The following is a 15,056-nucleotide window of genomic DNA, read 5'->3' as shown; positions in this document are numbered from 1 at the left end:
TCAATAAAGATGTTCATTAAAATTCTTGGTTTGATTTAAAAAATATACATAGCTTTTTAGATTGGAACAGTCTCTTTGTTTTTCGGCACAAAACAACTTGTTCAAATATTAAATTTTTTTATAGTATTAGATGATAGGTAGGCCCAATCTATTCGTCCTCATTTCGTTTTAGGGACGTAATATAAATCACATGCTTCTAATCATACTAATATACAATAAGTCTTTAACTTCTTTCAAATACATAGTATAAAGGCACTATTTTTCACATAATGTACAATTATTATTATACATATTCGATACAGACAAATTTACAATTAAACTAAATTTTTGAAAATATAAATACAATTGATTTTGCTACTTAAAAAACACAATTTTAATTCATTATAATTAAATAATAATAAAAATAAAATATTTACAATACTGTTGTCAAGGTTTTGTTCAATTCAATAATTAATATGTTTATAGTACCTGAATAGTATAACTGCATAAACATTTGTTTTAAATCATCTAATTATTTATCTACAAAAATAAAATAAAAAAATTAATGGTATGTTACTATTTACACTTGGAACGACCGTCTGAAAGTTTTTTCCAGAGATCGAATTGTTCATGGTATTTTATCATATGTATGCTAATACTCTTTTTTATATTACATATATTAAAAGGGATTCGTTTGTTTATAAATTCATTTACATGAACCCGCTTAATGTTAAGTGCTTGAGCAACTATTCCCGTTGTAAAAACATCTTCTAGCTTGAGATACGTACTTTTCAAAGCCTTGGTGTACATGTCCCGCACTATGTCACCAGTCAGTAGATAAGCAGGACCAGTCGTAAAATCTGGAAAGACTGCTTGGGAGAACTGCTTTGTTGAAACACAATACTTCGATCTTTTGTTTCGAATCGGCTTCCATTTTTTTGCTAATCTACCATGTATAGTCTTTTCAGTTTTCCAGTGCTTGTCTATGAAACTCAAAAGTTTTGGAAAATTTATAAACATATCGTCATCAGTTTTCAGTATAAAATGAGCTTTAGAGCAGTAGTTGTCTATCCAACTCAAAAATGATATCGTTTTCAATGTAAGATTATCATAGGAATCGATGAAGTTCCCTCTTATAATATCACCATATAACGTCGATTCTTCTGCTGTTATAGCGTTCAACGAAGCAATTTTTGAATTTCCAACGATAAATCCAAGGACGATGTTCTTTTGAAGTGCATAATGACCCCATGTGTATCTAATCGCTCTTCTTGCATCTTCATGACTAGGTGCAGACATTACACCTACGAGGACTTTTAAACCCTCGCCAAATTCAGGGCATAAATCAACATTAGGTATATCATAACCGGCCTCGTATAATGATTCTGTTAAGATCCCTTGAGAAGTCTTATCTGTTTGGTTTTCTACTGCTTTCAATGGAATAGACTGTATCAAAGAAAGCAATGATGGTTTTACAGGTTTTTCTGCTGGCTTGGCAGACAGTTCCTCTTTCGTCTCATTAACTATTACTGATGAATTATCTAAAAACAAAAGTTTTTAAAACAAGTTATTTTTATGACGACAAAACTAAATAAAACCCATTTTTTAAAACAGGTGTATTCGTATGTTCGTTACTTCAATACTTACCGACGTCTTGCAATTGAGAACTTTCATTTTCTTCCGTTTTTGTTTCTACATGATATCGCATGACTGGTCCTTTCATAAAGGAGGAATAGGAAATTATAATGCACCCAATCAGAATTATAATAATTAGGGCTGGCTTCAGCCGAAATGCCATTATCTGAAATGCCATTAAATTTAGCTTGTATCTCAACAATTTAGGTACAAAGAATTTTTGCTTCCAAACTCAGTTAGTTACTTAGTCATTGATAGTCAGAAATACCAGATATAAATAATTTTTTAAATGGTTTACTAGCATATTATGTAATATAAACAAGTTAGTTATATTTCCTATTTTTATTTATTCAATACCAGTTTAAATTTCTCATTTTAAGTCCTCTTCAACTGTTAGTTTTCTTTTGTTGTTCCTTTTTGAACTGTCGAAATTAGGAGTTTTTTAAAAATTATTTTCTATATTATATTTTAGATTTAAAAAAAAATTAAATTATTCCATATTTATTATGGGACTGTGGTGGTTGAGTGGTTATGGTGTCTGACTTGTATTTGCCACACTAGCAGAACAGGGTTAGAATCCCAGCAGAGCCCATGGATGCTTTTTAATGGATATTGTTATGACAAATGTATTGTAAAATGGTTTGACCCCTCGTCCTTGAAACTCAATGGTTAGTTGGATGTTAAGTCCTCGTGTATGATAGGAATCTCTTGATTTTACTTAATTACTTTATACTTATTTAGGTAGGACAGGATCTGGCCTAGAGCTATGCCATTATTTTGTTGTTTCATTTACTTGCAAGTTAAAAAACAAAAGGAAGTTTTCTTTCCATTTTATTTACTCACTATTGTTTTCAAAATCTCAATTGAAGTCCTCTTCAACCAATTTTTTGATAATAAACATAGAGAGGTGTGTCAGGAGGTTAATAAAAATGTAGGTTTGTTCCATCATGCGCCCAAACCATCAGCAAATTGGCAGGTACATACACACAATTGGGGTTTGGCATTCCATCATGCTACAAACCCAAACTGTCAGTCAGTCGTTCAAACACTTTTTCAAGTCAGGTTTCAGACCATCAAAACAGCCCTAGGATTTGACTGGGGACTGGCAGTCAAGAAACATGTGCAGATGTGTCGCATCACTTTCGCTATCATTAAATCACTCAACAAGGGACTGGATTTATATGTGAAGAAAACATGTACATATATATGTATTTATTTTCCAACAAATACGCAGGTTTAAAAAAAAAATATTAAAAAAAAATAAATAAATAAAATAAAATTAAATTAAAAACCGGTCACTGGCATATGATTCATTATTTCATTCATTATCATATTCAAAGATGATCCCATTTGCAGATTATGTAATGACGAAGAAACAGCCACCCATATCATATTTGAATACGAATCAATGGTTCAATGGAGACATAACCTAGGATACAAAAAAATAAACAAAAATCCCTACGGAATGAAATTGTAGCAGTGATAGTCAATGACCTAAACTTCTAAGAAGATGGATTGAGTCAATTGTACTGAACTAGGGAACTAGGAAGGTACAATAAGCCAGAAGGCTGCAGTGCCTGGGAAGCACAAACTATCAAGCTTCCTAGTATCAATCACCAGCATCATCATCAACATCATTCATTACATTTACATTCAAGCATTTTTATATACATATTATATTTTTCTTTATATAATAATTATTATCCATGAAAAATAATTCTGTAGAATATATAATATAATTACTCTTGCATAATTACTTAATATTAAAAAAAGATTTTATTTTATAGAATTTTTTTTGCACTATATTTTTATTTACGAAAATTTAAAAATGTATGTTATTTCAAATGAATTTTAAAATTTATTCTTTCTTTCTTTAAATGCTGCAGTCCCAGAATCAATTATTGTAAGCAATCTGAGATGTTATTTTGATACAAAAATAAATAAATAAATGAGAATACCACGCAAATTGAAACTGTCCATAAAAGAAGGCAAGAGGAAAGACAATTGATTTTAAGGTTTTTGACGGACAAATTTGGTAAGAATCAGAGTTCGGAAAATAGCGTTTCAACAGAGTTAAAAAGCTGTGATCAGTCGATGTTTGGGCATGCGCAGTTATAAATCACAGATTAGTTGGCAACTGGTTTGTGATTGTGCATTGGAACAAACCTCATGTTTACAAACTCATTTCAGCTCACCAAGGACCAATTAACACAAGTGCACAAATTGATGAGGTAAGGACAGTGCACACATCTGTTCACAAAAAAAGACTAAATTTACGGAATAACACACAGACTAATCACCGAGGATGGCAAAATGGTGAAATTCATTAAAACAGCCAAACAGCTAGGTATAGAATAGTAAAATAAGGGATAATCAAACTTTATTTACCACTCTGCAGGCATTAAGTATTTTGAAAAAAAACAAAAACAAAAAAAAAACAAGTGTGCTTTTGAATTGTCCACACATGGATTGAATAATGAAGGCCTTACATCAATAATTTCAAATAATAATTTGTAGTGATTTCAACAAAAAATCGTTTTCCTAATTTTTTATATCCTTTCCATTTACATTTACCATAAAAAATCACACGTTTCACTTACAAAATAGCCACATTTCAGGAAAAAATGTTAATTATTGATATAATAAATAATACATATTCAACGAATAAGTGTCTGGTATTGGTTAATAATGTTTTTCAATGAGAGATACAATAGAAATGAATGAGCTACTTGACAAATTTAAAAGTGAAATTCTGTACCAAGTTTTCTCAGTATATCAATGTAAATGAATAACATGCATGAAAGTATAAACAAAATTAATTTTACCAGTCAAAATTTAATTCCCAAATGCATACAGGACACAGTTAGAAGAATTTTTAAGACTAAACAACAGCCCACTAAATAATGTAACTACCTAGTCACATTAACAACATGACCACTGATATTAATTTTCTTTATTCTTTATATAATGAAGGCCCTGAAACAAACAAATCAGTTTAGTTCACATAGATGGTCGAATAACGGTTTAGAAAATGTTATAAACATCACAAACATGTGGTGCGTACAAATAAACTTTATACATCTAAAAGTACAAAGAAAGACAAAGTATATAAACATATACACAATAATAATAATAATAATAATAATAATAATAATAATATTATTAAATATTGATTGCATTATGTTACAATTAAGGATAATTTGTAAAACGCATTATATACATTGTGGAGCCATTTCACAATTGTGGATACCGGATAACTTGACTAAGTGTTATCTATGTAAATGTTATGTGTACATTAATTATTCATTTATTTTTTGTTGAATTACCTGATTTTATCGAGGTATGTAGGAATGTTCCTAATAACGTTGCAATATAAATAACATGAGTAGTAATTTTTTTAGTGTTATTTGAGTAAGTGTGTTATATTTTATTTCCCAAGTGTTTGAGCTTAATTAATAATGTATTAATGGTAAACTGCAATTACAGAGAGATAATAAAGGATTTATTTTTACAACTACTGAACTATTAACTTATAATGAAATGTGATTTTTCCAGACTACCAGAAGTGTTTTTATAATTAACTAGTTAAAATAATTAAAGCTAATATTTTATTTCATTCAGCAACACTCTACAACTTTGGTGTTTTCTAAAGATTGAGTATAAAGGAAATAATTCATAATACCATTGTGATATATTATGTCAATTAAAAATCCAGCTTTACAGTTGTACAACAACGCTAAAAATGGTAGAAAACAGTGTTTGCTTAATTCACACAAAATTGATTTACTACATATAATAATGGATACACAGTAAATAACTTACAATTCATGTCATAACATACAGTCCTTTTGCCCAAAAAATCATTCTTTGCAATAAATTGTTCTGTTGCGTCAAGGTAATTCTAAAAATAATAATAATCANTTGGTCCAAACTTGCTGTCCTAACAAAAAACAATACAAATCATGTTTATGTATACAACTGAAGGCCAATCAACCACAAGCAAGCATTTCGGTTATTTAATATCAAAACTTGGCAAATTTCTGATGCTCACATTGCATGGAGTGTTTACATTAAAAGGAAAAAAATCATGCTTTAAGTAATTAAACAAGATTTGAATTGAAAATTCAACATTTGTTTTCAACCTGCCAGTCAACCAATTAATTCATGTATTAATAGTCATGAGTAAATTAAAATTTTTAAATGAGATGCTAATTGTGCATTAAATAAACATTTCCATGTAAAAACAAATTAGGTTTTAATGATCCTACTTAACTTTAGTCAAGTAATGAGAAGAGAAAACTTTGCTAAAAACAAATTTAAACATACAAATTCAGTTATTAGTAAACATACAAATATTTTTCTTAAAATAAATGTTTATTGCCGTCCACTATTTTAGTTTATTTATTGAATAATTGAAAACAGCTTTTCAAATAGCAGTGTATGAATCAATTAAATGAGAAAATTAAATATTTACATGACAATAAACTACGAGGAAAGTCAAATATGATTAAGTAAATTTATTCTGAATCACATTTACATATGCTCACATAATAACCATATTCAAAGGTATTACTGATTACTCATCTAACACAAATATCAAATTAGAAATGATTTAAGGTTGAACTATAAAAAAAGCAAGGTTTGGAATTTAAATCTGCTTACAAATATGACTTATGCTAATTCCTTTCAAAGTACTTGCCACGGTTTAAAAAATGTATGAAAACACAATTATTTGCATGCACAAAATTTTTCTGTCATTCCTTCTTCGAGATGTTATACAATCTTTGAACTATTATAAAGTATAAAAATATAAATCTAGATGAAATTGTGATTTCACAGTGAAATTAATTATTTGCCTTTCGAATGGGGATGAATTCAAATGGTATATAATATAGTAGACATATTTTCAAACTATTTATACCGTATGTAAGTTTTTTATCTGTAATTTTAATATTGAACAATTTCCAATGGTACTCAATTGTTTAGGCATTGCCACATGTTCATCCACTAAGCTGATATGAAACGGCAAGCTTAATGACTACAAGTGAAAAAGTAGTAGTGTTGCAAACTGTAATTTTAAAGTTCTCAAGCAGGAAATTAAATGCAGACTGGATTTTACTGTTGCAGGAGATAAAACTTGGTAATTATCCAGTTTATACAAACCAGGGAAGCATCAATCATAAATTGCAAATGCACCTATTAAAAAAAGATAAGCGAACAAGTGGAATAATAAATTCGCTGATTGACTATAAAAGGCCCAGAACTAGCTCATATTGATGAGATCTTTTGTGCTTTTTAAAAAGTCGTAATAGGAATAGATTATATTTTCAGACAATTTGTTTATAACAAACAGCATTTTTGCAAATTTCTGTGTAATCAACAATAATTGTAATGTATGTTTCTTAGTGGCCTGTTGTTTTATAATTTGCTGGATATGATACCACACTTTGTGCCCTGAAGATGACCTGAAACAAGGTCGAAACGTCGGCAAAAAAATAAAAAGGTGTCTGTTTTTCTAAACCATCTCATTCTTGACTGCTCCTCATGACTTCAACAAATAATTGTAATATATTTTTCTATTTACTATCTGCCCCCCCCCAAATGTAACGAGTATCCCCTCCATCAAAAATGTAAGCTTATTATTATTAATATAAGGGGTGAATTCATATCAAGATAAAATTTAATTGGGATTCAAAATTTACTAAAAAAATCAACGCAACCAAAATAAATTTTCTGTCTATTTTTTAATGATCAAGTACCTCCACAAAAAAGCTGGTGATATCTTAAGAATAAAAATAGACAAACTAGGATTGTGATTAAAAATTAGGCAAACAAAAAAACAATCTTTTAAAAATACTTGCTTGAGCAGCCCCTCCATCAAATATGTAATCTTATTATTAATATAAATGGTGAATTAATATTAGATAAAATATTATTGGTATTTAAAATTGATTTAAAAATTCAACTCAAGCAAAATACATTTTCTGACTATTTTTTTAATGATCAAGTACAGCTCCACAACAAAGCGGCGATATCTTATAAATAAAAATAGACAAAATAGAATTATGATTATAAATTAGGCAAACAAAAAACTATCTTTTAAAAATACTTGCTTAAGCAGCCCCTCCATCAAATATGTAATCTTATTATTAATATAAATGGTGAATTAATATTAGATAAAATTTTATTGGGATTTAAAAATTCAACTCAAGCACTGTCTATTTTTTTAATTATCAAGCACACCTCCACAAAAAAGCTGGTGATATCTTAAGAATAAAAATAGACAAACAAGGATTGTGATTAAAAATTAGGCAAACAAAAAAAAAATCTTTTAAAAATACTTGATTAAGCAGCCCCTCCATCAAATATGTAATCTTATTATTAATATAAATGGTGAATTAATATTAGATAAAATTTTATTGGGATTTAAAATTGATTTAAAAATTCAACTCAAGCAAAATACATTTTCTGACTATTTTTTAATGATCAAGTACAGCTCCACAAAAAACCTGGTGATGTTATAAATAAACATAACAAAATAGAATTATGATTAAAAATTAGACAAAAAAAAAAAACAACGTAAAAATACTTGCTTAAGCCCCTCCATAAAATATGTAATCTTATTATTAATATAAATGGTGAATTAATACCACGATAATATAATAGATTTAAGATCAATTTGATTGGGTTTCAAAATTGATTTAAAAATTCAACTGAAGCAAAATACATTTTCTGACTGTTTTTTAAAAATGATAAAGTACAGCTCCACAAAAAACCTGGTGATATGTTATAAATAAACATAACAAAATAGAATTATGATTAAAAATTAGACAAAAAAAAAAAACGTAAAAATACTTGCTTAAGCCCCTCCATAAAATATGTAATCTTATTATTAATATAAATGGTGAATTAATACCACGATAATATAATAGATTTAAGATCAATTTGATTGGGTTTCAAAATTGATTTAAAAATTCAACTGAAGCAAAATACATTTTCTGACTGTTTTTTAAAAATGATAAAGTACAGCTCCACAAAAAACCTGGTGATATGTTATAAATAAACATAACAAAATAGAATTATGATTAAAAATTAGACAAAAAAAACAAACAAAAAAACGTAAAAATACTTGCTTCAGACAAAACACATTCTCAGCCTAACTTCTTTATTACAAAAATTGTAAGGTCGAAAAAACAAACAAATTTTTTTCAATCTTCCACTTCAATTAACAGATTACAATGCCATTGAAAATATTTTAAAACAAAATAAATAAATAAAATTGCATGAAACAAGCCAGTAAAACTAGTTATTTAACAATACTTTAAAACATCGTATGACAAACAACCACTAAAGATGCTGAAACAGGCCTGTCCTGACGAAGCCAGCAAGAATAGGCAAGCCAGGATGATTAGAGACAATCGGATACATTTTTAGAATTACACACAAAAAAATAATTCATACCTCCACCTTTAAATGTTCATTTTTAGTTACATGGACTAAAGGATGACCTAATCATGTAGATAATTTACATTTTTTACTAATATTTTTTCACATTGAATTTGATTATAAACAAACAAGATCAAGATAAAAACAGCAATCTTAGTACTGTTTACACTTACAGTTACACAATAACTGATATTGTAAATAAAAAGAAATCCAATTGTTGTTTTCTCCTGAAGTAATAATACACTTACATGAAAAGCTTTCATAATCCCATTACAAACAAATAATATTACTCCTGTTTACATTTGTTACTGATAATACTGTTTCAATTTAATTTGATTGTTTTAAATATAATGGTCGTTAATTAATTTTCAATTTATGATTTATATATTTCATTAGTATCTTTTTATTTAATATTTGATATAAATTTATAAACTGTTTTGAATTATTAGAAGCTAGTCGTATTTGAAAAGTCTAAACTTTGTACAGTTTGTTCCCATATTTAAACATTCGCTATTTTATTAAGAAAATAAATGGTGAATCTATAGAAAATTTTATATCTGAATTAACATTGAAAAGTCATGGCCATCAAGTCTCAAAATTGGCCATAAATAATCAGAGCTCACTATTAGAAATAGACTAATAATTAATCTAAAAATTCTCCTGGAAACAAATCTCGCAAGATTGAATGGGCATCAGCCGCACCATAATTCACCATATGAGTATTATTTTACAAATCGATTTAAATAATTACTTTGGCCAAATAGGACCAAGTAAAAAACATAGACTATTTTATATTATATTAATTAACTTAATAATTATATATTAGTTATTTTATAAGTAAATGTTAATAAATATCGACTTACTACCTTAGTGGTATATTTAGGTAGTGGTTGATGGACTAAAAAAAAATAAACAGCAAATAGAATCTTTCCTTAAGAGATTAATAATACCTCTCGGGTAGAAATGTGTGTTGTAGCAGTGTTAGCAGAATAGCAGAATACAAATTCACATGAAACAAATATGACACCACAATAACAAATTGCACCACACTTTATGTGAGTATGAAAGACTTGGTTCAAAATTTATATTATTTACGACTGTATTGTATTTTTTCCAATCGACAAATGTTTTGTAATTCACCCAGGCCCTGAAGATGACCTGAATAAAGATCGTAACGTCAGCAAAAATATGAAAAAAAAGAAGGTGTTTTTCTAAAATACTTCATTCCTGACTGGTCCTCACAATTTCAACTAATTATTAATAATACCTAAGCAATTGTAAATAGTTAGGATAATTTTGGTCTAACTACCCTAACTGTTTTAGTCTGTAATATCTGTATTCAGCTTCTAACCATCTTCAGCGCTGAGTCAGCGTAAACGTGTCTGACAGACCAAAATGAGCCTACAGGTTCCTCACCTTGAAAACTCCAAGAGAAAATCTCACAATAGGTGTTCTTTTGATTTTTGTTATAACCATAAAACAACAATCGATATTTTACTAATTAATCTACATTTAATCTGAATATACAAGTAATTTTATATTTTTGTACATTTACAGTTAGTCTGTTTAATCACAGTATGTCTTCATGGCTTGTAGTTTCTTTTGGGTGCCTGCTGAATACACTGGTAAAATGACAATGTCAATAGATTGCAAGAGTTTGAATTCAGGCTAAAACAATCCTATAAAACCAGTCACTTCAAGTAAAAGTTTGTTTTTCTTATAAAAATTCTACAAACTTTAATTCAGAAGGTTGTTTCACTTTAGCTGACAGATGGGAAACAAAAAATGATTTAAAGGCCCAGCAAAAGTGTCATCTTTTGAATAATACATTCAATTGGGATTCAAAACTAGGCTAAAACAGGCTAACATAAAACTAGTTGATTAGTTATTCAGAAATCGTGAGATGCGGTCTGGTGTGATAGGTTTCAGAAAAACATTTTCTTTATCGTGCCAACATTTCGATCTTTATTGAGATATCTTCAGGGCTCAAAGTGTTTGTCTTCTGTGTAATTGTGCCATTCTTGCGTGTCATGTTGAGAGTGCACGATAAAGAAAATGTTTTTCTGAAACCTATCACACCAGAGAGCATCTCACGATTTTTGAATAATTATCGATTAACGGTCACTAATCATCACACATTTCTAGTTGATTAGGTATTTTACTGGGGTGTGCTGTCATCAACTTTGTAGCTCGATCGTCTCAAATCATTCCTGTCAGCTTATTCTTGCCAGTTTTGCCTATTTGAAGTTTCAGCGTTTCAACGTTTTCAGAGGTGAATTTATCCACTTTTCTGCAGGCCCTTTTCATTTTTCCAGTTAAAGTTAAGAATAGGCAGACCATGATGACTGGAAATGCAAACAGCTTATCGCCCACCAAACCCAAAATGAAATATTTCACAAGTCAACCTCAATTTGATTGATAACAGTTTATTAGCATTAGCAAAAAGAGACAAGTATGAATTTAAATTTGTTGCGTCTTTGATTTACTTAGTTTAAAGGGATATGATAAGAATACAGAGTTCACTCAGTCTTTATATTGTCAGACGCTTGATTGTACTTGCTTATTAATTTTTTACACCTGCACCGTAATAATAGGTGTACATTATAATTATTGCACAAATAATTTTAGAGTTAATTGCATGTTTATACTCATTATCCTGGGTATTTAAATTGTTAGTTTTCCACCTGCAATAATGGAATATTTAAAAATGTTTCTAGATCTGTAATTAAACAATTAGACTAAAACAATCTACTGAAACTACTCGCTTCAATCAAAATAAAATTTCTGCCCAGTTTCCTCAATGTGAAAATTGAATTGGAAGAATTTAAAACGATAATTTTTAAGAGATTTTGTACTTGTACTTCCAAACTGAATAAAATTATTTATCGACGAAAATGTGGGCGATTTAAATTCGTTGTCCCTTCCGTCCGTCGATGGTGAAAAGCTTAGGACGAAAGCTAGGAGTTATAGTAAACTAAAAATTAAAATAGAACAAAGATAGAAACGTTTTTACAAGAACATAAACAAGGAAAAAGGGTTAACCGGAAGAATGACAACAAAAATGTACGTTACCAACATGCAAAGCATAAACAATTAAAACACTTACGAAACAAGGGAAAATCTTGGGTCGGTGATCACAGACAGACGATTTCTTCATTATTTCAAATTTCAAGCATAAAAAGTAACAATGACACACGAGGAAAAGCACAAAATTCAGTTGTGATATTTTCAACATGATTCGAAAAGTCTCGAACGAAACAAAAAAAACGCAGACATGAACGTAAAAGGCACGATTTGTGCTTGGAGATTTTTACAAAATAAAAATCATAATAATAAAATTTAAAAAAAAGGAAAATTAAATCTTTCGAAAGGGTGGCTTCCGTATCCTCCTCGTCATTGTTATCCTTCGAGTCGATCCTATTATCGCTATCAGTAAAATGGAACACCGTATCACGAGTGGTAGGAAGCCCGGTCGGCGGAGTATGGGATCAGACACCAACACCGCCGCCTAACACCACAGACGTCTGCTCTCCGGCCCGAGAACTAGACAAGATTCGTCTTTCTTCGATGTCGCTTCGCCGGTCTCAACCGCTGCTAATTCATGCTCGACGTTTTTTCTGCTGTGAGCCGCTTACTCGCTACTCAGTGGCGATCACGTGAGGCCCCTCCACCCTTCTGTGAGTTCTGCCAGCCTGCCGGGTTAACCAGTTGCCGTTCCTCCCCGTCCTCTCTCCTCCCTTTCCCGTTGACCCAGACCTTCCCACTCCTCCTTTCGAACCCGTCTAAAATAAACTTCCAAAGGGCTCGCTCGGCCGAAATGCGAACCGCCTGTTAAATTTAAAAACGGGTGGCTGAACCGTTTCCATTTTATCCCCGGCCGTCGGAACAAGGAACAGATTTCGTCACTTTTTCAAAACAAAGTCCCATCCGATCAAAGGGTGAAATCTCCGACGGATCTTATCAAAATACGTCCCGGTTGCGATGTAGAATTAATTATTCAGAATGCTTCACTACCCTCAAAGAAAACGGCGACGTTTTCGATTTGAGTTTCGTTTCGCTCGCTGGCTTAATTTCAAAGGGCGCGTTCAATCCTCGAGAAAGACTTATTTTAGACTTTACTCGTTTTGGTTGCGTGCAGTATTAAAGTCCAAACTTAAAACAATCAATCGAACGCGATACAACAGGCAGTGGATGAAACGGCGGGGCGGTTCCAGCAAGCGCAGAATTTACATTCGACCTTAAATTAAACGGCCAAAGGTCCCAGACGCATCTAACGTCGGAACGTCCGGTAACGTCACTCGACATTCCGATCTCCGGTCCTTCAGGCTTCTTGCCGCTTTGTATGCACTGTCATCGACAACCAGCCTAAATTGAGTTTTCACATCACAATCAGTCCAAAGGCACGTTTACACCTGGCACATTTCGCCGGAAATGTACTCACAAAAAAAGCTCACCCACAAGAAAAGTGATACAATTCAACAAAAGAAAAGTTAGAGGCAGATAGAAGTTCACTTTTCTTTTGAATTAAATATTAAGCACACGCCATAATGGTTGATAGCAATAAATACTGTCATGATTCATCAATATTGTCTTTCGTTTCTCCAAGACTTAAGCAAAAACACAAAATTTCAAAAATCCAGCTGTGTACTCCTAAAAAACTATCCCTTTTTGAGTTGTGACACTTTTCTTGCATTTATTGGCTCTCAGTAATTTAAGTTACTTTGCTCTAACGATAACGGTGGTCAAGGATGACCGTAAGAGTGGAATAAATTTATTTCTGATAGCAAAAGACAACATACAAACCTTACAAACAAGCATAAATATCTATGTAGTAGGTTTTATTACCAAAGGGACGACCAGGTTGGTGGGTTACGGATTTGGAAGAAACTTTTTTTGTTGTTGATTCTTCACTCCAAAATAAAGGACATGTATTCACACTTCTTGTGAACAAGCCCTGGTTTCGCAAAAAAAAAAAAAAAGTTGAAATTTTTCGTTTTTAAATATTTTTATTTATTCTTTCTACTTGCTCAAATCAACTATGTGAACATATTATATTACAGCATTTTTTATGTTGATTGCAATAAAAATCTAGTACAAGCCATGTAAGTTTATCAATAGCCAAAAACATAAAAACCAAATATTTTTCAAGCAAACTAGGTCATAAATGTTTATCGGTGAAACTAATACTTTATAATAAATTAATACATCTGGCACATTTCTCCGGAAATATTTCGCACACCCACAAGAAAAGTGACACAACTCAACAAAAGAAAATTTTACAGGAAAGACAGTAGGAAGTTGTTGTTTTGGCTCATGCATTAAATACAATCCATTATGGTTGATGGCAATAAAAACTGTCATGATTCATCAATTTTGTCTTTCCTTTGCCCAAGACTTAAGCGAAAAGGCAAAACTTTAAAAGTCCAACTGTACTACCTCTTTTTGAGTTCTGATACTTTTCTTGCGTATATTGGCTCTTAAACCAAACAGCCGAGTTCAAGTGCAAAACCTCACTTCTTAGCTTAAATTCCCATCACAACTCGTTGAGACAAAGACCGTCAAAATTGTCTTCGTGTAGGTCGAACAATGCACGAGAAACTCTGGAATAAAACTATTTATGTATTATGTACACGCAATTACGGTTGTTGGCAATAAAAACTGCCTTGGTTCATTAGTATTGATTTGGACAAAACTTTTTTTGTTGACTCTACACTCGAAAATATTCAATATAACATAAATTCAAAATAACAACGTATTCACACTTGTTGAGAATAGGCCTTGGTTTCGCAAAATCTTTTTAAAATTTATAATATTTTTATTTCCTCTTTCTACTTCCTCAAATCAACTATGTGAATATATTATTTTAAGCATTTTTTATGTAGATTGCAATAAATATTTCGTAAAACCTATCAAAGTTTATCAGTAACCAAAAAAATTCAAAAACCAAATGTTTTTCAAGTAAACTAGGATATAATTTTTTTGTGGAGGTAATACAC

At 30.6% G+C, this 15,056-nt stretch overlaps 1 protein-coding gene across 12 annotated transcripts; it reads right to left on the bottom strand.

Annotated features, from left to right (window-relative positions):
• Positions 1-432: 432 nt before the first annotated feature.
• LOC106670458 (beta-1,3-galactosyltransferase 5-like) lies at positions 433-12,986 on the bottom strand. Of its 12 annotated transcripts, none has more exons than XM_014400829.2 (5): positions 12,167-12,984; positions 5,437-5,515; positions 4,528-4,590; positions 1,627-1,780; positions 433-1,520 (listed from the first exon to the last, which is right to left on the bottom strand). In XM_014400829.2, exons 4-5 carry the CDS (start codon positions 1,775-1,777, stop codon positions 556-558), a joined length of 1,116 nt encoding a protein of 371 aa, XP_014256315.1. In that variant the 5' UTR covers positions 1,778-1,780; positions 4,528-4,590; positions 5,437-5,515; positions 12,167-12,984; the 3' UTR covers positions 433-555. The 12 variants fall into 12 exon arrangements, with proteins under 12 accessions (XP_014256315.1, XP_014256309.1, XP_024086189.1 ...); XM_014400823.2 differs by having other exon boundaries at positions 4,440-4,590; positions 12,167-12,983; XM_024230421.1 differs by lacking the exon at positions 12,167-12,984 and adding an exon at positions 10,011-10,109 and having other exon boundaries at positions 4,440-4,590.
• Positions 12,987-15,056: the final 2,070 nt, after the last annotated feature.

Source organism: Cimex lectularius, unplaced genomic scaffold (assembly GCF_000648675.2).
Source record: "Cimex lectularius strain Harlan isolate CLEC.00 unplaced genomic scaffold, Clec_2.1 scaffold31, whole genome shotgun sequence".
NCBI classification, from domain to species: domain Eukaryota; kingdom Metazoa; phylum Arthropoda; class Insecta; order Hemiptera; family Cimicidae; genus Cimex; species Cimex lectularius.
Note: the sequence above shows the minus strand (reverse complement) of the source record. Positions and strands in the feature narration are given on the sequence as shown.

Coding starts and splice junctions, on each gene's coding strand:
- LOC106670458 (XM_014400822.2), bottom strand. CDS start 12,295: ATGTTGAAAATATCACAACTGAATTTTGTGCTTTTCCTCGTGTGTCAT. Junction 1,781..12,166: donor CCAAGATTTTCCCTTGTTTC/GTAAGTGTTTTA, acceptor ATGGCATTTCAG/ATAATGGCATTTCGGCTGAA. Junction 1,521..1,626: donor TTCTCAATTGCAAGACGTCG/GTAAGTATTGAA, acceptor TTTTGTTTTTAG/ATAATTCATCAGTAATAGTT.